Source organism: Rhodamnia argentea, chromosome 10, assembly GCF_020921035.1.
Source record: "Rhodamnia argentea isolate NSW1041297 chromosome 10, ASM2092103v1, whole genome shotgun sequence".
Classification (NCBI taxonomy): Eukaryota; Viridiplantae; Streptophyta; class Magnoliopsida; order Myrtales; family Myrtaceae; genus Rhodamnia; species Rhodamnia argentea.
In genome coordinates, this window is record NC_063159.1 from 12037195 (window position 1) to 12061287 (window position 24093).

The 24093-nt window shown below is 40.6% G+C and overlaps 3 protein-coding genes, 1 long non-coding RNA gene, 4 other non-coding genes and 1 pseudogene across 9 annotated transcripts; 3 read left to right on the plus strand and 6 right to left on the minus strand.

Moving 5' to 3' along the window:
- Positions 1-748: 748 nt before the first annotated feature.
- On the plus strand, positions 749-19332 carry LOC125316764. Its single transcript, XR_007199849.1, has 3 exons — positions 749-975; positions 15984-15986; positions 19321-19332. It is a non-coding gene; the product is annotated as an uncharacterized LOC125316764 (long non-coding RNA).
- Positions 2092-3640, plus strand: LOC115753921 (1-aminocyclopropane-1-carboxylate oxidase homolog 4-like). Of its 2 annotated transcripts, none has more exons than XM_030692779.2 (2): positions 2092-3001; positions 3205-3640. In XM_030692779.2, exons 1-2 carry the CDS (start codon positions 2156-2158, stop codon positions 3463-3465), a joined length of 1107 nt encoding a protein of 368 aa, XP_030548639.2. In that variant the 5' UTR covers positions 2092-2155; the 3' UTR covers positions 3466-3640. The 2 variants fall into 2 exon arrangements, with proteins under 2 accessions (XP_030548639.2, XP_048142025.1); XM_048286068.1 differs by having other exon boundaries at positions 3209-3453.
- LOC115753922 lies at positions 6519-7851 on the plus strand (annotated as a pseudogene).
- On the minus strand, positions 9606-9705 carry LOC115753934. Its single transcript, XR_004016921.1, has one exon. It is a non-coding gene; the product is annotated as a small nucleolar RNA snoR99 (small nucleolar RNA).
- Positions 10038-13616, minus strand: LOC115753869 (40S ribosomal protein S14-3). The gene is made up of 6 exons (XM_030692706.2): positions 13449-13616; positions 13130-13249; positions 13001-13046; positions 12494-12579; positions 12174-12303; positions 10038-10342 (listed from the first exon to the last, which is right to left on the minus strand). The coding sequence occupies exons 1-6, from the start codon at positions 13449-13451 to the stop codon at positions 10275-10277; spliced, it is 453 nt and encodes a 150-aa protein (XP_030548566.1). The 5' UTR covers positions 13452-13616; the 3' UTR covers positions 10038-10274.
- LOC115753932 lies at positions 11262-11358 on the minus strand. The gene has a single exon (XR_004016919.1). It is a non-coding gene; the product is annotated as a small nucleolar RNA Z266 (small nucleolar RNA).
- Positions 13722-13801, minus strand: TRNAL-UAG. The gene has a single exon. It is a non-coding gene; the product is annotated as a tRNA-Leu (tRNA).
- Positions 13976-14049, minus strand: TRNAN-GUU. Its single transcript has one exon. It is a non-coding gene; the product is annotated as a tRNA-Asn (tRNA).
- Positions 14884-20562, minus strand: LOC115753868 (sorting nexin 1). The gene is made up of 10 exons (XM_030692705.2): positions 20218-20562; positions 19672-19807; positions 18943-19076; positions 16913-16984; positions 16585-16744; positions 16321-16454; positions 16117-16185; positions 15863-15942; positions 15441-15501; positions 14884-15353 (listed from the first exon to the last, which is right to left on the minus strand). The coding sequence occupies exons 1-10, from the start codon at positions 20365-20367 to the stop codon at positions 15147-15149; spliced, it is 1203 nt and encodes a 400-aa protein (XP_030548565.1). The 5' UTR covers positions 20368-20562; the 3' UTR covers positions 14884-15146.
- Between the last annotated feature and the right edge of the window lie 3531 nt (positions 20563-24093).

Sequence of the window (24093 nt, forward strand, 5' to 3'; positions counted from 1 at the left end):
TTTTCCTTCCAAAACTAACCTCATCAATTCCCTATATTTTCGATTTTGCCCCCCTCTTTCTTGTTTATTTTTTTCGTCAGTCCGGCAATGAGTAATTTTTTAAAGTAAAAATTAAAAAATTGCATTCAAAGTCCCTTTTGAATGTTATTTTTACCAAACACTATTCAACCCAAAGCTCATTTTCAAATGAGATTTTACCAAAGGCAATTAGCATTTTCCTAAACCTCTTTAGGTTAAAGGTATTTGCATTTCTCCAAAACTCATTTCAAATGCTGAACCAAACCCACGCGTAGATACCACGTCAGATTTCCAATGAAACTTATTGAAGTTGGCACTGAAATAATTGCTTTTAAAAAAAAATTTGACAGTGAAGTAATAAAAAAAATATTGATTTTAAAATGAGCGCTATATATAAATATTGGCACTTCAATCTCCTTTTGCCGTAAAAAATGGGTTGAGTTAAAAACCTATATTTGAATAAGCTTTATAAGCTTGAACCTATATTTGATCCATTTTTTAAAATTACTAAACTTATATGTGATCCAAATTAATAAAAGTGGGTCAAAGACCCATATTGACACCTCTGCAGCACACCACATAGCCCGGTGATGTGGTGGTTTGAAACCACTGAACATTTTCTCAATGCGCTATTCTTTATCTTTCTTTTTAGATCAAAAGCTGTGTGGATTAGGATACAACCAGTGCACTTTCATCTTTCGCCAGTTGCTCAATGGACCATATAAGAAACTCATTAAAGTCTGGTTCTTTTCTTGGCCACCGCTTAAAACCCAGTAACCAATTCATACATACAAGAATCAAAACTCATTCAAAGTGTGGCCACCGTCACACAGAAATCCAGAAGAGCAGTCAATTTCAACAAAGTTCTTCAGGAGTAACTCCAATCTCGCTTTTCAGGACAAGATATCAACAGGTCACACCATCGAAGCAAACGTAAGTTTTGTCGCTTTATCGACGGTATAGCTCGATTTCTGAACTTTAAGGCTTGCACCAAAAAAATATATCAGTACATTATTCAAACAGTCTCATCTAAAGCTCCAAAAAATTGGAACCTCCTGAGGGGGGACAGTAAGCTCAAGGGTAGGCTAATGTGTCCCAGGCTGATTTTTCAATCAAGCAGTCGCCCCAGTCGAGGACTCCCGAGAATGATAGTATTGATAAGCCAATCATAGCAGCTACAACACTAGGTATCCCCAGCGCGTCTCTGCAAAAGCACAATCACTGTTCAAAAATCATCCCCGACAAGATGCATTCATGCAAATCCAACAAAGCGTGGATCCAAGAATCGCAACTTTTTGGCGAAGGCTAACAAGAATCACTCAAAAGGTACATCTGTCAAAGCATTAAGTTCCATAATTCCGCCGCCCAAAAAAAAAAAAAAAAAAAACGGGTTCCATCGTTCCATTGATGTAATCTTAGCAAAACCAATATGACGTCGCCTATCACGACAGAGTCATTTACAAGCCCAGGTCTAGCCGAGGGCCGAGGGCCGTGGCCCTCCCCTAGGTTCATGAATACATCATGACTTTATTTAAAATAAGATCCACTTCAAATCTTTGTAAAAATAAGGACATTTCAAGCTTTAATTTGAAATTTTCCGTAAATTTAAAGCATAAGAAGACAAATGAATAATAAAATATGAGTCTCCTTAGCGAATAGTACATGAGCGTCATAAAAATAAACGCTAGATATATTCGAACCGACTCATAAATTACTTTAGAAACGACTCGGTAGGTTCCTACTAAGAGTCGAATACATGAGGTGTAACTGTTCAAATACTCACCGGCTATAGTTTGTTCCAATATTTAGTTAAACATATTGATCACTGCTTCCATCCCTTTTCTCTAGCAAAAGGGGAAAAAGAAGAGATCTTTTATGACAAATTTTCATAGAGCAAACCCTAATTGAGAGCACTGCATAATCTGCTCAGAACATTTTTCCATTGCAGCGGGAGTAGATTTTGACTTTTAATGTCAGTTGTCACGAAGTTCCAATGGGCGTTCAGGTCGCAAGTTCATGAGGCGTCGTCACATGGTAGCAGGGCGGCGCTTATATATATTTTTCAATGTGACCCCTTTACCCGAGCTTGCGATCATAGTTCACACTTGCGTCTCGATCTCGCAACCTAAGATTGAATATGGCCGCCGCAGCCGATGTGACTCCGCCGAGCTACCACCGGGCGAAGGCGGTGAAGGAGTTTGACGAGTCAAAGATGGGTGTGAAGGGCCTCTCCGACTCCGGCATCACCTCCATACCCGAATTCTTCGTCCACCCTCCCCACAGTCTCTCTGACCTCAAACTCACCTCCAAGGCCGCTGTGTCGCTACCCGTCATCGACCTCGCCGACCTAGAATATGCCGACCGTCGTCCTGCGATCGTTGACCAAGTCAAAGAAGCAGCCAAAACCTGGGGCTTCTTCCAAGTGGTCAACCACGGCCTGCCGGTCTCCGTCCTCGAGGACACGATTCGTGCCGTGAGGGCCTTCCATGACCAGCCGCGCGACGTCAAGGCCAAGTACTACAAGCGTGAGGAAGGGCGGGGCGTGATGTACGCGAGCAACAACGACCTGTACCGGGCGGAGGCGGCTAGCTGGCACGACTCGCTGCAAGCGTGGATGGGGCCGGAGCCGCTGCCGCCGGGGGAGCTGCCAGACGTGTGCCGCTGGGAGGTGGCAGCGTGGGACGGCCACGCGAGGGGGGTGGCGGAGAAGGTGATGGAGCTGCTGAGCGAAGGGCTAGGGCTGGAGAGAGGGAGGTTCAAGGAGCTGACGTTCTCCGAGTCCAGGGCCTTCGTGGGGCACTGTTATCCGTACTGCCCCGAGCCAGATCGGACGATGGGGATCACGCCGCACACCGATCCTGGGATCGTGACGGTGCTGCTGCAGAACGGGATCAAGGGGTTGCAGGTGAAGCACGGCCGCGAGTGGGTGGAGGTGAGCCCCGTGCATGGAGGGTTGATCATCAACGTCGGTGATTTTCTTCAGGTGAGGATCCGTCTTCAGAAGTTTCTCTATGCTGTGTTTTTTGTTAATCTCCCATTGCATGTATGACCAGAGGTCTACATCCATTACCTTGCGCACCTTCGTGGTTCTTGGGACCGTCCTCCTTTCATTCTCTTTCTCTTTGTGGTTCTTGGGTTATTTTTGCTTGTTCTTTTGACTTCTGTGACAATGGGGGACGTGGACAGATAGTGTCGAACGGCGAGTACAAGAGCGTGCAGCACCGCGTGGTGGCCAACTCGGAGAAGGAACCCAGAATCTCCATTGTCATGTTCTTCAATCTGAGCAAATGGAAGGGGTCCGGCCACTACGGGCCCTTGCCCGAGCTGCTGTCGCCGGAGCGGCCGGCCATCTACCGGGACTTCACCGATCGAGAGTTCTTCGACAACTTCTTTGGCAAGGGGTTGGATAGCAAGTCCTTGATTGAGAAGATTAAGATTCAAAACTGAGTCGGATTCAGACCGACCATCTTCGTCATGGGTCTTCACTATTTATGTACGGGTGCATTTGTGTTTCGCAGATGAATTGGGAACGTCGCTTTTTCCCATTTGAATAAGCCAAGAAGCGGCTATGTTCGCCATTAAAACCTTCCTTGTAGAGCCTTTTTCTATGGTATCGTGATCGCATTTCTAAACATCCGAACAAAAACTTGATCCGATTATGGGGATTGCTCTGCATCCAACGGTTGGCATTAAGTTGCTTAAATCCGACGGCTAAGATGTCGCGCATCATTTAGATTTCGTAACTCGTATGCTTTGATTTTTTTCTAATCTAAAACTTCATAAATTTTCAAGAGTCTCCTATGCTGACACATAATTTTTCATGTAATTTCTTTGTCATGATCCTCCGAAGTGTATTTTCGCACCGTCACATCAATGATTTTCGGCGAAAATTGATCCGAATGGCAATATTAAAATTTTGCATAAAGATTTAAGATTAAATTGCAAGATTAAAAAGTTTATAAGTGAATTAACATCCATACATTGAGCTTAAAATTGATTGGATAAGTTTTTAAGTGCCCCGCTAACCTTGCCATCATTAAAAGTCTCTGCATCATCATTACGAAACCTTTTATGATTGCTTCCTGTTCATTAATTTCCACTTTCTTGACTAGCATCCGTTGAAAACGGTGCTCAAATTGATATTCGCTTCTTCTTTTCCCCCTTATTCGTCTTTATTATTTGTCTAGTTTCACATCATCCTAATTAAACACGTCAAACCTTTGATGAATACGAGGAAAAATGAAGCAAAACGAGATTAGTGGAAAAGGAATTTTAGTATGACTTCCAAGTACGTGTTGCATTTCTAGATTTCTACAGCTATGAAAGAGTGATACAAGACTCTGGTCCATGCAAAGCCAAATTGTTATAGCTGACTATCATGAAGTCAGAATTACACATGATAAACAATCGCATTGCATCTTCTAAAATAAAATTTAGAGTCGCAGCCCAAGAATTGAGATTGCATAGTTGCGAGCTGACCTGTCGAAACAGGTCATAAACTTATTTCTTGACTCATATATGATGAGGTGAATTGTTATATGGATTCATTATATTCAATAAATGGGTTTAACCTACTTCCTTCGAGATTCTTTAAAAGTCGTTGTAATTTTCAATTCTTTAAATCGTAACCGTCATCGTGATGATGCTATCCTCAGGCGACTTGATTTGAGGGCCGGACCCTTAGATAAATATTGGTCAAGCTAGAAACCCTTGCGTGAGGGTCACCAGCCTCAGGTGAGAATTGTCACCCAAAGTTGTAATTAGGGCGGCACTCCCCTAAGCTCATGATCTCGAACAACACTTACCGGTCGGCGCATCATCGGGCGATGGTAATCAATGTTGCTTAATTGGTCGAATTTCCCATCATTAGGTGCTACCACATCTAAGTAACAATAAACCATGATTGCAAACTACCGAAGGTTACACTCAATACATGGGATGAAAATTATACGGTTCAAGATACGGACGGATATATTTTTGTCATTTTCCTTAAAAAGCATGTAAAAAAAATTTGATGTTGCTACGATGGGATCGTAAATTAACATCATCATGATTTTACATGAATTGTATTATTGACAATAAATCCATACATTTTCATAGTAATGTATAAGATTTCACAGAAACATTGTACCTAGTAATTGAATATTGTCGGGCAAAGTGCCAAAATAGTCCTAAACCTATAGCATTGTATCAATTCGGTCATAAACTTTTCAATTAGACGACGGTCACCCTACTTAGTATGACTAGTGCTGACGTGAATATTTTGTTTGATAATTTTTTTTAACTTTCTTTCTTTCATTCAATTTTTTTTTTTTTTTGCCTATGGTAGGCTACGGGCCGTGGCTAGCAAGTTTTGGCCCTCGCCGGACCACGCCTAAGCGAGGGCAAGTGCGGGCGAGACCGACCCTTGCCTAGGTCACGGTAGCCTTGTCGAGATATGTTATTACATATGTTTCCGTGAATATAAAATAAAACAATCTAGGTCGGATATAGAAACGATTCTCGAGATGTTTCATCGTCAATTGACTAAAGAAGAGACATAACACAAACAGAAGAACTTTTATCGAGTATAACACTTCTTGAGTTCGATACGTATGTAACACATGTTTTTGGGTAGGGGTGAGCGGTTCCGGGTTCCTTACAGGTTCCACTTGGAACCTGGAACCTACCCGTAGGAATAGGTTCCTCATTTTTTGGAACCTGGAACCTACCCATCATACGTTGGAACCTGGAACCTACCCTATCACAGGTTCTAGGGTCGGTTTCGTGGTACCCGAGAACCTATCAATTTCTGTTATTTTCTTTTATTTTTTCATTTTTAGTTAAGCGAAATAACAGTGAACGCTACAACATCTAAGAGAAAGTAGATATGAGTGATTTTAGACTTTGTACGGGTTACATTTAGAACCCGAAACCAATCCATTGGAACACGTTTATCATTTTTTGGAACTCGAAACCTAAAAATTTGTTTGGCTCCAAATTATACACTCATCATCGGATGCCATAGAATATTATATGATCGTGCAAAAACATATACCAAGAAAAATATAAAAATTTATTTCAGAATCTATGGTCCGGGTTCCACATAGTGGAACCTGGAACCTACCCGTTGGAACAGGTTCCTCAACTTTTGGAACCCGGAACCTACCATGTATACCTTGGAACCTGGAACCGGACCGGATCCTACGGGTTCCGGTTCCGGGTTCTCGGTTCTACCCTGGAACCATGCTCACCCCTATTTTTTGGAACGCTCAATACCGAACCACTAACTTGGACATTTTCCAGGAAAAAAGTACAACTTAGGTTAGGGCCGACAGGTGGTGACATGTATTCATAAAAAAAAAGGAAAAAAAAAAGAGGAGCGTTTTTCTACGAGCTTTAGGCTTGTTTGTCCTGCTTCCAATTGAATAATTGTAATTATATTGTTAAATTCAGCAATAAATCCATAAAATATTAACCATTAAAACAATAAAAGGATCTCACCTGCGATTACGTTCATATTCGGGTCTTGACCTGACAACCTTAAAGATCAAATATGGCCGCCGCAGCCGACGCGCCTCTGACGAGCTACGACCGTGTTAAGGCGGCGAAGGAGTTCGACGAGTCCAAAATGGGCGTCAAAGGCCTCTCGGACTCCGGCATCACCTCCATACCCGAATTCTTCGTCCACCCTCCCCACACTCTCTCTGACCTCAAACTTGCCTCCAGGACCGCCGGATCGCTACCCGTCGTCGACCTCGCCGATCTAGAATTCACTGACGCCGCCGCACGATCGTCGACCAAGTCAAAGAAGCAGCCAAAACCTGGGGCTTCTTTTAAGTGGTCAACCACGGCGTGCCGGTCTCTGTCCTCGAGGACACAATCCTCGCCGTGAGGGCATTCCATGACCAGCCCCGCGACGTCAAGGCCAAGTACTACAAGTGCGAGGAAGGGCGGGGCGTGATGTACGCCAGCAACAACGACCTGTACCGGGCGGAGGCGGCTAGCTGGCACGACTCGCTGCAAGCGTGGATGGGACCAGAGCCGCTGCCACCGGAGGAGCCCCCAGAGGCGTGCCGCTGGGAAGCGGAGGCGTGGGACGGCCACGCGAGGGGGGTGGCGGAGAAGGTCATGGAGCTGCTGAGCGAAGGGCTGGGGCTGGAGAGAGGGAGGTTCAAGGAGCTGACGTTTTCGGAGTCCAGGGCCTTCGTGGGGCACTGTTATCCGTACTGCCCCGAGCCGGATCGGACGATGGGGATCACGCTGCACACCGATCCCGGATCGTGACGGTGCTGCTGCAGAACGGGATCAAGGGGTTGCAGGTGAAGCACGGCGGCGAGTGGGCGGAGGTGAGCCCCGTGCATGGGGGGATGATCATCAACGTTGGTGATTTTCTCCAGGTGGGGATCTCTGCCTTCAAATCTTTCTAAAGGTTTATCCGGTAGCATATCCCAGAAAAGGTCGATAATTCGGGACTTTTTGTGGCGATGGGGGACAGATAGTGTCCAATGGCGAGTACAAAAGCGTGCAGCATCGCGTGGTGGCCAACTCGGAGAAGGAGCCCAGAATCTCCATAGTCGTGTTCTTCAATCTGAGCAAGTGGAAAGGGTCCGGCCACTACGGGCCTTTGCCCTAGCTGCTGTCGCCGGAGAAGCCGGCCATTCACCGGGATTTCACCGCGCAAGAGTTCTTGGACAACTTCTACGGCAAGGGATTGGATAGCAAGTCCTTCATCGAGAAGATCCAGATTCAAAACTGAGACCGACAGACGTTATCGGTTTTCACTATTTGAGTAAGCCAATAAGCAACTATGTGTGTATGCGTGTGTAGATTATATATGATTTTGCGCAATAAATTTGCTCTTTTTGCTGCTGATCATTTTCTTTTCTCCCTCGTTATGTTTTGGGGGTTTGCGAGTGTGAATAATTTTTTGCAGCTAATTTTGGATAAATACAAAGATCGGTTCGACCATTCGCTCAATCGACGATTACCGATGAGGATGTTCATGACGTGACTCTATAATCTCTCCTAGATAACGTCACACTCTTCTCCCAGTTTAGGTTTAGGTCTAGATCCAAGAATTTACTCTCCCGAACTAAATCTAAATATAGATATGGGAGTTCCTTGCGGGTATTTAATCTGTGTTTTTTCAACACGTTGATATTGGTGTTATTGCGCATCACAAGCCGTTGCATTTGATGTGAGAGATCTCGATATGTGCTCATCACTAAATCTGGTAATTGACTGCCGAAATTTTATGGTGATGGATTTATTCTTGGAGAATATGAATATACTTCTAGTATTTACTTTATGTTATTTGCTTTTTCTATAGTTATTTGAGAGCTTGAAAGTATTTTATGTATTTCTCGAATATTATTCTGATTAATAAATAAAATCTTTCTTCAAAAAAAAAAAAAGAGAGAGAGAGAAGAGACTACTTTTGGAAATGACATGGGTAACACATATGTTCAATGGTGCACGGTTGCAGTTGGGTACTTCTGTCAGCGAATCGCCTATCCTATCTCTGATTGGAGGAGGAGGAGAGGAGATTTCCATCACACGTGCTCTGATTGGGACACGGTTGAAGGAAATTTGTTCCGACGGCGAAGAAGATAACCATGACATCGACATGAAAGTTCGGTGAGGGAAGACTCACCTTTCCGAAAAGACAATGTTCCCCACCTTTCCTCGTTCCTTCAATTATTCACTTTCCAAATATCTTCCCTTGCTTTAAACGGAATGGATCTCTGCCACTCACTGCAAAGAAGCAAAGGGAACCTCTATTAATTTTTGCTTTTTACTGAAGATATTTTCAAATTTACAAAAAATGTTCTAAGTACTTAAAAATGTAACAGAAAAAAAAAAGGAACGTGCCCTGAGAACATAGATTAACCCCAAATAGAAGAGATTGTCTCGTCTGGAGCTTTCTCCAAACACGAAAGAGCCGGAGCTGTCCTCAACAATCAACGTGCCATTTGCACCCGAACCAGCACCCACCTTCTTCCGCGATCGGGCAAAGCAGCAACAAAATGGGAGGGCTTCACGCTCTATGGCTATTTGTTTTGACATCGGTTTCCTTCTAGAAGAGAAGACAAATCTACTGTTTCCCAATTGCTACACTCTTTAAGGATACATAAATACTATCGATATTAAGTCTTATCCGTGCTTCTGAATTAGCAGAAAATAAAATTAGATCTTTCACATTCACGTCCAAAGTAGTAATATCCATCTATTTTTCACTTGTGAACAATGGTTCTCTTAAACACGTGAATTTCATCGTTATGTTAATTTATAAAAGAAAAAACTTGTTTTGATCATTTTCACATCTTTCTCAATTTCGAAAACAAAACAGCGACCAAACTTCCAGAAAGAAGTCGAATATTCACAATACCAAACCTAAAGCAGGAAAACATTTGCATTAAAACGAGAACCAAAGTTTTTCACTGAGTTGTTAAAAGCATTACTTGTCCATGAATCTAACATCTGTACACATTCTAAATCTTTTCAAATGTTGGCTTTACACATTTATATCTCCCCACTAGTTAATGACCAACCCGCCATCACATCGCCATTTCAACACCACATCATCGTTTATTTGAACCTAGATAAATTTTGTCATCCATGAAAATCAACTGAACAGATCTGACTTCAGCTGACAAAGTTGATGAATGACAGTAAATATTGGGATCATTATAACCTCTTAGGCACCTAGAACTGCATAAAGGCTAAGTTGAATCCCGTGCCACAATTCAATCCCATACAAAATGAGTTGCACAAAACTTTTAAAGAGTTAGAAAAGCAAAAAGTTATGCATACGATGAAAGTCGCCTGGTTGAACTAGTTTAGTGCCCCAAAAGATCATCACCCTAATCACCTACATAAAATGGGGCGCAACACCTTCTACCATGTATGCAATTTGCCTCCAACACCCTCTTAGTACTTCAGATTCGGACGATAAAACAAGCCATCATTAAAGCATCAAATCCCAACCTGGAATCCAAGAACTATGCCAGAGAGAAGCGAAATACAGAGCACCAATCGGCAAAACTACCATAGCAGTAGCAAGGCGTAAGAGACAGATGAGACTGAAGCTCCAATCAACGGTGATAAACTAGATCCAAAGCTGTCTTAAACCGGCTTAAAGATGAATCTTAACATCTGCATATACCCCTATGACTATAGTCACAATAGCAGTAACAAAAGCGAAAACTTGCATCTGATGCAGAAAATCGCAGAAAAAGCAGGCAGCAAAATTGAATGCCTGATGCCACGAGCAATCACAGCCTCCGTCCCCTTCTTCCACCCTTTCTGCGAGTACTGTCAGTTGGTATCGGGGTCACATCCTCTGATAAACAAGCAACAAAATTACATGAGCAAATGCTCGAGCACAAATGCGAAAAAAGAATAAGCTAAAACTAGGTATTCTTTGTCAAGCCTCATTAATTACTGTCACAAAACCATATATATATAACATAAAATGCCCCAACAAACACATCTGACACCAGCTAATAAGATATAGTATTCAATCCACAGTTCAGCATCAGTACCTAAGTTATTCACAACCAACTATAGATGTCCTCTATGTAGTCTTAGAATCTTAGAGAAATATTAGCTTAACACAGACTGACATAAACACAGAAATCGCATACTCAACCTGCACTTACAACAAAACAATATTCTTTATGAAGCTTCATATGCTTGAACATAGTAACCAAAAAAAATCTCCACAAAACTTCTGAAGCAAAATATTGGTGCCTCAAACCAATGTAGCGTTAAAAAAAAAATGTAGCAAGCCTGAATATCAACAAGCCTCCTAATATTTAGTTCACGAAGAATGTCCCCTTTCAGGAAACAACATGATGACAACCGATAAATGAGCAGCTGTTCCAATAAAGAATCGTGGTTTGTATTGAGAGAGAGAGAGAGAGAGAGAGAGAGAGATTCGGGTGGTGACAATTATGTAATGTGAAATCAAATGTAGACACGTGACACACATGTAGGATCACGAGAGGCGTTGGCCAATACTGCAATTGGACACTCTCTCATTTCGCATCTTTCAAGGTGGTCTTTGGTAGAGTTTTGGTACAGTAATTTCAACTGTCAAAACTAATGCACACGTTACCATGCATCATCCCAGTTTGAGCAAAAGTTCAATCCAACAAAAGACGAGCACCTCAGGTTGGGTGAAGACAATCTAAAATAGTAAATATACGAAAGCTCAAAAAGACAACAGCATCTTTCTAATAAAGGAGAGCAACAAATTGAAGCGGCAAGTCAGAATATCAATAAGCATAAAGGAGTTAAGATCACAAGGGATATTATCCCTTCACAAATCCATTTTATTCATCATTCTTACCACAGGCATTGCTCAATAGCCTCAGAAATTGCATTGTATAAAAGTAATATTTAGCTAAGTTCGAGTTATAATCATCTAAGTGAGGTATACTGTGGAATTAATGTCCCCTACCACGAAACAAGACATTCACAAAGTTCACTGGATCTGAAATCCCACAAATTGAAGAAACCCATGAAATAGCAGAGGAAGCTACAATCATCGAATCCCAAAGTGCAAGATCAAAGATCCTGAGCTTATGTCTTGCATAGAAAGAGCGAGGCAGGACTGAAAAGGGAACTCTAGAGGAAAACCCTAAAGAGCAAACCCAAAAAGTCATATTTGATGTTGCGCAGCTATGACTCAAAACGCTTCCATCAGGTACTTTGGAAGGCGATCTTAAGGGCTGCGCTTCAAAAGAAAGTAGCGAATGAAGCAGAAACATTTTTGCTGAAAAAGTTGAACTGAAGACAGACTTGAGAGAAACCAAAGGAAAGTGCTAAGAATGTTCCAAGAGAAGTTAGTGTCATGGGCTTGACCGAAGTAATCACAGAGAGAGTGAGGGAGAGGTAAAGAATGACAATATAACCTGAGACCAATGTGGTTGAGCCTAGTAAGATCCATATACAAGAATATGCTGGGCCTACTATGTGATCCAAGAGATTTAGGGACATATTTTTATAAAAAAAGGCTGGCCATCATGATAATACTGTTTAACTTAAAATAAATGTGGTCATAAAATCAGCATTCATAACTGAATAATTTGGATAGAGAGGAATTCTACGATCACTACTCACGCCAATGATCAGAACCATATGCGCTACATATCAAACAAGAAATATACCTATACGACCGATTTTCATGCCAGAACGAGCAAGGGCTCGCAGTGCTGACTGAGCACCCGGACCGGGGGTCTTGGTCTTGTTTCCTCCAGTAGCACGAAGCTTAATGTGAAGAGCAGTAACACCAAGTTCCTATGAGACACATCAGAGCAAATTTACAACGATAATTGACAAAACAGGAAAATATCATGTTCAAAGGGAAAAAGATTGCAAGAAAGAAACAAGACAGAACTAGAAACTGATTGCACTTCCAAAAGGATCGTGCATATAAACAATTTCACACAATCAGGAAATAGGTTTGTGACTAAAAAGAAGTGGAAACCTTGCATCGCTGAGCCACATCTTGGGCTGCAAGCATGGCCGCATAAGGCGATGATTCATCCCTGTCAGCTTTCACCTTCATGCCGCCTGAACTTGGGAAAAATTTCAAACAGTTAGAGAACGAAATTAAGTAAAGCGCAGAAGCAATGTTACCTTTCAGTTAAACAGCTAACTACCTAGTTATAGTACAACTTCATGGCTAGATAAGCCAAACCCTCAATACATTGACAAACGACTGTCACAAACCGTTGAAGTAAATAGGAAGCAGAATCACAGGAGTGAAGCACATTTCGCTTCAAACTATTAAAATTTCAACTGCTACATTTAAGAAAATTTAACATATCCGTTCTAGCAAATGAAATTTAGTAACACAGGCAATTAACAAAAGTCCATTTCGTTACCCCACCCGGAGATTCACAATGACAAAGTCGTACAACGTAACAGCACAAATCTCAAGGTAAGGAGAAGGAAGCACAATGCATTTTGCAAGCAAAAGGACGAGACGTACCAGTGATGCGAACAAGGGTTTCCCTCCCAGAGAGGTCGGTCACATGCTGCAAGCGAAGCACGGGTCAAAAGACTCTGAATCGAGGCAAAAAAAAAGAGCGTAGGAACACTGGTCAAGCCTGATACTCACGATGAAAGTGTCGTTGAAGGAGGCAAAGATGTGAGCGACCCCGAAGACGTACTCACCCTCCCGCACGGCCGGCCCGAGCGTGACGTTCTCCTCCTTGGGCTCCCTAACCTTCCTCTTCGACTGCGAAAAAAAAAAAATCACGCCTAAGTGAGTGCTCTCCATAAAGAATCGCGAGAAAACAGATCTCGGGGCCAAGATTCTGGCGATTGATCAATGAACGCCATGTTCCCGAAAAAGTTGGTTGAAATCAACAAAAGCAGGGAATCACAGCAGCAGTAGGATGAGCTCAGCATGAGAAGACTGATCTGGAGACTCTTACCATGGCGAGATTGGGGACTCAACCAGAATGGAGGAGGCAAATGCGGTGGAGAGAGCTCAAACACCTACAGAAACTTGGGGGAGACGGCCCTAAAGCTTAGTTGGGGGGCAGAGAGAGAGAGAGAGAGTTATAGTGGGGGATGCTAGGGTTTCGGGTTCAAAGAGACATGTGAAATTACGCTCACACCCCGCATATTAAAAAAAATAATGATAAACCTAAGAAACCATAAATAAAATAAAATAAAATAAAAACGATTATGATAAACTAGAAATTTGACAGCTGTGGGATTTGAACCCACGCCCTTTCGGACCAGAGCCTAAATCTGGCGCCTTAGACCACTCGGCCAAACTGTCAATCGATGAAGAATCGCTCAACCTTCACATTATTTGTTCGTTTAACAGACTTTGATGAACTTTCAAAACGCGCATCTCGGTCGTTAAATGTTTTATTACTATCAAGAAGAGATACAAGACGAGGCCTGATTAGTTTGGTGAAAAGGGGAAAAATATTGAAAAAGGGCTTATCGTCGCTAGAAGGAGGGCTTGAACCTCCGACCTTGTGGTTAACAGCCACACGCTCTAGCCAACTGAGCTATTCCAGCATCCGTGGAGATGCACAAGTGTTAATTATTAATAGTATTTAATTTCTTCGGAAAACGCCCACGACCATAGGGCATAGAGATTTCTTCTTTCATATTTGACCATACAATCCTCGTTCGAAGAATCCAACAACAAACCTCGTGCGCGAAAATTTTCTAGCTGCTAAGATTTTGGTTGAGCTACCGAGCTCGCCGACCCGAGACCTTCGAGCCGCTGATGGTTAAGAATAGTTATGACTTAATTTGACAATTTCATAAACAACATGGGACTTTTATAATAATGCTTTAAAGAGATCGTTAGAGTCGATTACCCCTTCTCGCCCTTTTAGCTTTTTTTTTTTTTTTGGTCGAAACCCTTTTAGCTTGTGAAAAGTCATGAAAGATAGCTATGCCGGTCTCACACCCACCAAAGTCATAATTTCAGATCTCACACCAGCAAAAGTCATTGTTTCAGATGGATCACATGGATTGTCTATGGCTATGAAACTGAAGAAACCTTGGACCTGGCCCTCTCTCTTCCTTTTTTTTTTTTTTTTTTTTTTTGCAATGGTACGTCGTCATGGAAACTCATTTGTTGTGACATGAAAAGGGACGGCAAATTCCTAGAACATCCACCCTTGGGCACAACTCTTTGGCACCAAGAAGAGTTCATGACTATTTTCAAAGTGGCCGGTTTCGCTATCTAGCTGTTGAATCCCCTAGAGTCTTCCGGTTGCAAAGCCACCATTCTGCTATCTAACATCAGAACCGTTTTATGAATCATATCTGATCGAGGATAGATGGTGTTTGACCTGCGTAAACGAGGAATTCTTTGACAGACCGGTTGACATATAGGCGTCAGAAATCCACCATGAGAAGCTCAAGGCCTACCGCATAGCAATACAGTCAAGCAATGTATTTTTCCCACTGTAGTATTCCAAATGATGCCGGGACTACCGAAACATTGACTTTACTCAGTACACATTGAGAAAAACATGAACCCAAAACTCACTCGTTTCTTTGGAACAACTCGCGAAGAGTGATCCCACAAAGCCAGAGCCCCATCATTCAGGCAAAATCACCTGGGTTTTCAAACCAAAACTTGGACGATCAGTTCACCCCTAGACAGAGCAAGCTTCCAGTTTGGGAAGGAGACTTCGCCAAGCATCAGCAATTCCATTTGCCAGACGTGACTGCCCTTTGGCAAATTCATGAAAAGCGACTCCCATATCTGTTGTCTTCTTTTCTTGAAAGCGTACCATCTCTTCATTCATCCGTCTCACGATTGTTTCGAATCTTCTTATTGCCTCCTCACTTTCTGCTTTCAGCTGCATTGATTCCTATTTTATAAGCAAAAAAAAAAAAAAAAAACTCGGAATCGATCTGGACGAAGCCAATTACATGAAGGGACTTACCTCTCTGTATTCAATCTCCGCTTCCCTCACCTTATCAGATCGTGTCAGCATGAGTTTATCACTGAAAAAATGCAGGAGTAGAGAACCACATCACGACCTTTAGTTAGGATGATGATCAGAGTAGCAAAGTACACTAACAGATTGTGCTGACAAACACATCAACTTCATTGGCTGAAGGGCTCGCTATCAAAAGTGCACATCCTTACCATACATCTTTGGTCAGTTTACTTAAAGGTTCTGCACTTTCGATGCTACAAAGGAATTCTCAACTTCCAAAGACACGATATATTCTACCATGTGTTCTCAAAACCCAAAATCTTGCAATCTACAATCATTTTACTTTGCCTAATAGACAAGTTACAATGAGCAAATGGAGAGAGAGAGAGAGAGAGAGATCAACATGATGCTGAGCAGAACCATACAGATTTATCTCTTTCAATTTGATTGTTTCAGCCAATTCACACTGCTGTCTGAATGCGGTGGCTCGCTCTCCTATGGTGGCCTGTTTCACAACACATAGGGCGCAAAATTAACTCATGAAAGTCGGTTACCGAGAGAACAAACACATCATTGATTTCTAGCAGACAGACAAGAAGTCCCAAACCCAGGAGACTCTGTTAGAGTGACTGGTAAATAGTGTGGCCTTCCAAAGTATGAGAACAAATATCAAGCTTACCTTAATAGACTGCACAGCACGAACATAATCCTTCAAAGGTTCTTCAAAATGCATTAAGAGCTCATGAGCCTTCATGTCAAATATACCAAATTAAGTACCACAAAAGTTTTCCCCAACTTTAGAACAGCAAATACAAGCAAGCTTGAAAAGACACATACAATACCCTATTGAGAGTCCAAGATTATTAATTCAATTACAGTCTACCTCCTTCTGCAGCTTAACTGCTACTAATTCTGATTTTGCTCCAAGTTCAGAAAATGCCTTCCCAAGAGCATTTTCTTCACAGGCACCAAGGAGTTTGACTGCTTTGCCAAAATCTGAGAGAGAATTCCCAAGTTCTGCAGAAATCCAGACAAGACAAAAGAACACACCTAAATCAGCAATTTCTCCAAGGCAAAGCAGAAGACCAAAGCCCAAAGAAAAATGCAAAAGCATATTAAGATCAAGCAAAGCCTCCAGAATCACTACCCCTGTGCCTCTTTACAAGTCGATATGCCTGCTTCTGTGCTTCAGCCAAGTGGTTTTCCAGCTCAAAGATATAGTGTTTCATCTTTTCATATTCAGGATGTGACTCTTCCACTGGTTTCTCCTTTCCTAAAACCACATCGCTCACTTTGGACTGTACATCCTGTCAGCAACGGAGACAAGGTCATCAAAGGCCAAATAGTTAGAGCCCTCATTGGAATGGCAACTCTCAATACCAATGTGTTATCAGCGTCATAGTGCATCTCTTATACATTGACTCAGTAAAGTATATGCTGAAGATGTTCAATGTTGATTGTTGTCAAATGATTACCTTAAATATCTGCATAAGATCCCCTGGCTTCTTAAATATGCCAGTTTCATAAGACCTTAATCTCTCCATTACCTGATAAGAGGGAACAAAACACGTTTAGAAGCATGCTTCCAACATTCCAAAAATTAAAAAAAAAAATGTTCTCTTCAAACTCGAATTTGCAATCAACTGGGAGATTAACTAGAGTGTGATAAATAAAGAATAACGTGGTATGAATGATCCAATTCATTAGCACAACGAAAATAATTAATAACTCAACAAAGTAAGCCTTATCTCACTGGCCGGGGGCCGTAATGACCCAAAAGTTTCATTGCCAACTACTTATGTGGACTTACTAAACTTCCGGCTTAGTAAGGTCATCAGATCTGACTTCTAAAATTTTTCTTATGGACTTTGATCAGTGAATCTTTTGAAATGTGAGCATTGATCTCCACATGATAGAAATTAGGAATTTGACTATCCCATACTGTGAACTATTCATTGAAAGTTTGAAGCTATCATCTTGATCATTGGTCTTCTATTTCGAACTTACATTTATTGATCTTTGAGGTATCAGATTCCTTGGATTACTAATATTGAACTATAATTTGAAGGTTTTCTGAATATACATTGGAGATTAAATCTTGTACTATTGAATCTGAACTTGAATTCGGCTCAATAGTAGGAGTGACTGCCCATCCCTAGCGGTGTGGTTAATTCACTACGCGTGCAATTCAACCCATTGTTTCTTTTTTACACATTGATAATACTTTACTGGCGGCTAATGGAGCCTGAAGCTACACTGATGCTTGATGCTTATGGACCTCATACTAGTGTACTTGTCTTTCCAATTGAAAATGAAAACCGCAGTTGAAATAATAGGCATAGTTGAAATAGATTTCGACTCCTATCGGGCTCAAGTGCATCATGTGTGGATTCATCTTTGATAGATAGAGCTCTGGTAATTGCTTATTTAATTTCCTTTTATTTAATGTTTTACATATTTGATACTACCAAGGATTTTTTTCAATAAAGTTATTAGGAGATTGTTTCGACTGGGGTATTAATTATAAGTTTTATTTCATCCCTTATTTTTGTCTTCCACTGTAATTTGTAAATATACTAGGTTATGTGAAATAAAAAGAATAGGCTCCTTTTGCTAAACAATAAATGGTCTTTATTACATACTCGCTATGAGAATTTGAGAGAGTCACATCAGTAACGGGAATACGATACAGCTAGACTACAGGTTAGAGTTGCACAAATGCTTACAATATATGAAAACAATTATAAGGTGAAATAGGTAGACTATCTCAATAACAATAAAAGCATCATATATCATCCAATGCCTTTTATGAGATAGTCATCGACTTAGACAAAATTAGAAATATTGATATCTGTATTAATGATCTGTGTAAACCACCAGAATGCATCAATATTCCTTCTATAAAAATCGAAAATGGAAGACAAAAAAAGAAAAAGCAAAGAAGGAAGCTCGTCTATAAGATATTTATCCTCATTATTCTAGCAATTACAATCACAACCACAACCACCACCACCACCAGGTTGACGTTGGCAAAATCCTTAATTATATGGACTCTCACTCTTGTAATTTCTGCAGCAGAATTATTCTTTCCCTCAAAAGTATTATCAAAGACATATTTGAAACCTCTTCTCGCAAGCACATTGATTCCTATAATTGCTTAGTTTGATGGGATTTGCAGGGAGGACAATAGAAAGCAGCTCCCAAACATCAAAGAGTGACTGCAAGATTTGGTTGAAACCTCCAACATGCAAAGGCAAAGGCAAAGGCAAAGCACCTCAGCAGAAAAACTAGTGCATGCTTGCATATTTGTGTGGCAGCACGAATACGTGGACGAGGCAACATTATGTGTATGTTTTGGCTAACACAAGCAGCCAAAAACAGAGACCCCACCGTGTTTGATATTTCAAAATATCGCAAAAACTAGAGACAGTTTATGCTACATTTAGCTCGGGGATAAAAGGAAGTAAATAAATCATCACATGACATCAAACAGTGAATAACTCACCTCTTCATCAACCTGTAAGAAGGTTCTTAGATCTTCACTTTGCCGCAGCTCGTGATGTGAAGCTATCCGGTTAACAAATAGATCTAATGCTTGACGCCTCATTTCAATAAATTCAGCACTAAACCGAAATTTTTCTGCATCAAATATATTGCATTGGAATAATAATCACAATGCTTTTCCAGCATAATTATGCTGTGTTCCTCAGGATTAATCATGAGACAGAAGCAAACTGTTCTGAAACACCAAAAGGTTTTTAAGAGCTGTCTGGCCGGGAAAACCTGAGGGTTTGCTTTAATTTAATTTGACTCAATAGTCAGGATTTATTCTTGAATCTAATATATTAAACTATGTTTACAAGTTCTGATGTTTGAGAGAGAGAGAGATGATAACGAGGGGGGGGAGGAAACTGGACATGCAATAGTGGTCAAGGCAAAGGGCAAAACCTTAAAAAGGGGGCAGAAAAACAGATGATACGGCCTATACAATCTCCATGAGAATACTGGAGATCATAAGGAGGGGGGGGGGGAGGAAACTGGACATGCAATAGTGGTCAAGGCAAAGGGCAAACCTTAAAAAGGGGGCAGAAAAACAGATGATACGGCCTATACAATCTCCATGAGAATACTGGTATCATTAAATCACTAAGAAACGTTCACTATACAGCTTAACAATCCCCCTAGGCGCTACACAAATTAACAACAAATACAAGGGTGCATATTGACTTGTTACCTACAGCACTTTTCTCTGGCAGAGGAGGGATAAAAATGCCCTTGTAATTCTCAAAAAGCCGATCATGTAGCCAAACAAAATCACTATATCTTCTAATGACAATCTTCTCTGGCCCCTGGTACTCCGGTAAGTTCGTCTGCACAAGGGAAGTTTTCAAAGTACACAAGCAACAAATTATAATTCGCCAAACTCTTAAACCTCCAGCTCAGTCAAGATAAACTAATAAAGAGCACAGTCTCATAAATTATGAGATAGAATTCGAATACATGAATTGATGAAAGCCAGCCGGATCACAATACATCCAATCTCAAAAAGTTCCACCAATACATGCATATTTCTTCTAATTTTGACATTGATGAGCATGCATTGACCACCCTCTTCCTCTGAAATTCTATTCCCCGGCAAAAGATGACTAATTCCCCCTTCAGATTCCATCAGAACAACAAGCATAGCTCAACACCTCTCTGCAGTCAGCTAAGACGACACACACAACAAACCCTAAGCCCAACCGAAGGGCTCGAAACCAGGCGATCCGATCAACGTTACCTTGGTGACGACGCGATAAGAAATATAGGCCTGGACGCCATTCCCGAGCTTCACAGGATCGGTGACGGAGACCGAGAGATACGGCTGGGCTGACGGAGATCTGGGGCCCTGGGACGAACCCGAAGGACTTCGCTGTTGTTCCATCCACATTCAACTGGCGACGAATTCGGCAGACTCTGATTCGATGTCTTTCGAGCGAGATATGGAGCTACTGGGGAAGAAGAAGGCTATGGAAGAAGCAATGGCTTAGAGGACATGCGAAGAGATTGCTTGTGACTTGTAAGAGTCAAAAAGTGCAGAGAGAGATTGCGGTTCAGTTAGCTCGACGATTTTGTTAGTTTGAAAGGATGAAGGTGTTGGAATTTACGCAGAGGGAGAGAGACAGAGAGCGGGTGCGTGGGTGGGTCGGATAGTCCATGGAGCGATGGCATGGACCCGGTTCGGACTGACCAGGTTAACTTATGGTTCTCGTGTATTAATATTTATATATTTTTTGGTCGATTAGTATTTATATGTTTCGAAAGGTTTTTGCTTTTTTGGTCAAAATTTCGAAAAGCTATTTTTTTTTGTGATTAAAATAATCTATTGACGGCATTAACTTGTGAATTTAAAAAATTTCAGATAAGGGTTTTTTTTTTTTTTGGTCACCCAATAAGAGTTGAAGTGCCTTCATTTTATTTTTTTTAAATAAGCACATGAAAATGACATTCATTTTAAATAAGGACATGAAATACCATAATTTATTTCAAAAAATGACATGATCAATGGCATTTTTATCATTTACTTTTTTTTTCTCTTATTTTCCATTTATTTTTTTCTTTGTTGTGCCGGACGAGGGCTGGCTTCACCTGGGGCGGGTTGGCATTAAGGGCAACCCGCCTAGCCCTCACTAGTGACCAGTATGACCGGCCACCAATGAAAAGGTAGGTAAAAAAGAGAAAAAATAAAAAGAAAATAAAACATAAAAAAAAAATGCCATTAGTCAAACGCTTATTTGGCACTTCCAACCTTTATTTAAAACAACCTCTGCGCTATGCCCTTATATGAAAAAATAAAAACACTTCATGCCCTTATTTGAAATTTTCCTTTCCGAATTTTCTCCATAAAAAAAATCAACAACTTACAAAAATAAGTTCAAAAATCGCCATGTCATATCATTCTTTTTCCGCTCATTTGGAAAATGAAAATCCACCAATTACAATCATTTATTATTTTTCATCCAACGTTCAAGAAAACGAAAGAAAACAGGTTAAATTTTAAATACCATACAAAATGCTACAAGTAATCCTAAATGTCAATATTTACATATGTAAAATGTCTCTAAATGTTCTTAGTAAAAAGAAACGATTTAAGTGTTTCGAGTTATATTAAACTAAAAAATTTACACAAGCTCACGGGTGCAATAATTGTTGTAGCCGTGTTATGTTACGATGATAATGGTAACAACATTCCAGTCTTAACCATCAAATCAACTCGATCCATAGCTCCAAAACCATAGGAATGGGGCCAGACTGAAGATATCAAGCAACTCTTGAGCTCATGCTCAATGAATTCTATGTTGGCTAAATAGAGAAACCTTAAAATTAGTGTTGACACCTAAATTTTGATTCTTAGGAAATCATTCATTTAAGCATTAATTCTCACCAAAAAAAAATAAATTCCACATGCATTGCACATCTATTTTTAGTCAAGTGCATATCATTCGAAGTTAGAGTACCGATAGAATTTAAAACCGACATGCAACAGGATCGAGCTCGGCCTAGGCAAAGCCATAGGATATGTGAATTTTCAATGGGCCAAGTGGATCTATTTTTTAGTATAATTCGGGCCATGTGAGCTTTGTTAAGGGTTTTAATTAAACATCCATTATTCGGAATGAGCCTTAATCGAGCCCGAAAATTTGAGACGATCCCATAATTGGGCATGAGAATTTCGGCCAAGGCCTTGCAATGGTGTACTGAAATTCTTAAGGAGGTTTGGACCTAAATTTAAATTCAATTCAGCCCATTCAAGTCTATTTAACTGATGGGACCTTCAATTAATTAAGATGTTAATTAATTAAAGCCCGGTTCGAGCTCAAATTTGCGCAAATAAAGCCACAAAGCAAAAAATTCAGCCAAGCCCATTTTGCACTCCTATTGGCCGAAAATTTGAGGTGGTTAAGTCCTCAGAATCAGAATTTTCAATCCAACGATCGATATCTAGTTAGAGCTTTTGAATCCAACGGTCGTTGGTAAGCCCCGCGCTTACTAGTAAACCCTAGTTCTCCATATACATAGATGTTTAGGGTTTAAAAAGGGGGGGAGACCAAAAAAAAAAAAGGAGGGGGAGAGAAAAAAGCACACACGGCCGAGAAAGGGCAGGCGCGAGAAGAAGAGAACGAGGCGTGTTCGAAGCTATTGTCCATAGGTATTTTTGCATTGAATTGGTTTGAGTTTTGTCTTGCGAACTAAGGTAATCCTCGTATACTTTCAGCTTTGATTCGAGCACTTTTTTTTTTATTATTTTTTTGCTGTTGTTTCACACTAAAAACCGTCGTTGTTTCATGCTGTTTAATGCTAAATTCGCCATGGTTTGATGTCCGATTTTTACTGCCCTTAATGATACGAAATTGTTGTTGTTTTCGCCTCTGTTCAATGTTGCTATTCGCTTCATTCTCATGCCGGTTCGCTGCTATTTTCCTACTGAAAACACTGTTGTTTTCATGTTAAAATCACTGTTGTTTTAGGATGTTTTTGCTACTGTTTTAGGAAGGAAATTCCTGCTGTTTAGAATGTTTTTGCATGTTGTTAAGTACCGGAACTTGCTACGGTTTAATGACAAAAGCTACTAATGTTAAATGTAAAAAATTGTTGCTATTCATGGTCAAAATTAGCCGTTGTTTAGGGTCGAGGTTCGCTGCTGTTTAGCGTTCAATCTGGGCTGTCCCCCGTGTCGTTTATTTGCTTGATGATCATGCTTTTTGGCACTTCATTTTCTAATCATAGGCGACTTTTTGCTTGATCCGTCGATATGCTGAAGATTGCTTGTTTGATTTGTTTATTTGGCGAGTCTTATCCCTTAACCCTTTTTTTAGAAATTGAGAATATATTGAGCATGTTATCTTCGATCAATATATATTTCTGGATTTTGATTATCTTGCGGTTCGAAATTCCAAGAATCTGAACCACGATCTTTATCTTGAGCGTTTGTGCATAACCCGATGATCCTTGGAAAATTCGAAAATTAGAGCATTTAGGGATAAGATCACACTGGATTTTGAGGCAATCATATCTTGTAGAATATTGATATATTTTCGGAATATTCAAATAACTCAAGATTCAATCAGATTTTTTTTTAGAGATATTGAATGCATCTTTAAAATTCGGAAAGTTATCTAATATACTTTGAAAAATTTCAACAGATAATCTTTCCAATTTTTAAAAGATATCAATCATTTATGGATAGGAGCCTATCTCCTTGAAAATTCCGGAATCCCCTAAAGATTTTCAAAAATTCAATAAATATTTGTACATTTTTAAACAAAACCGCCTATAATGTATACTCCCCGGTGCCTAGTCCCGTCGAAAAATTAAATCACACACCACGCCCATGATCTTATAGAATGGGATGGTGATTTAAATATAGAAATTCGTATTCTACCCTTTGGTGAGAAGGGACGTTGTAGTTCTATATATTTATCCGTGTACTGGCTCGAATCTTAGAGGATGTAGCGGATAAAATCTCGCTCCGGCCCGGATCTTCGGGAATGTGAAGATTTATTGGAAAATTCAGAATATTCTGAATTAAAGGTATATTATGGGCATTTGTGTTTAATTTTGTTCAAATTCATTAAAAAAATTCGAAAATAAAAAAAAAGAAAAATGGAAACATAAA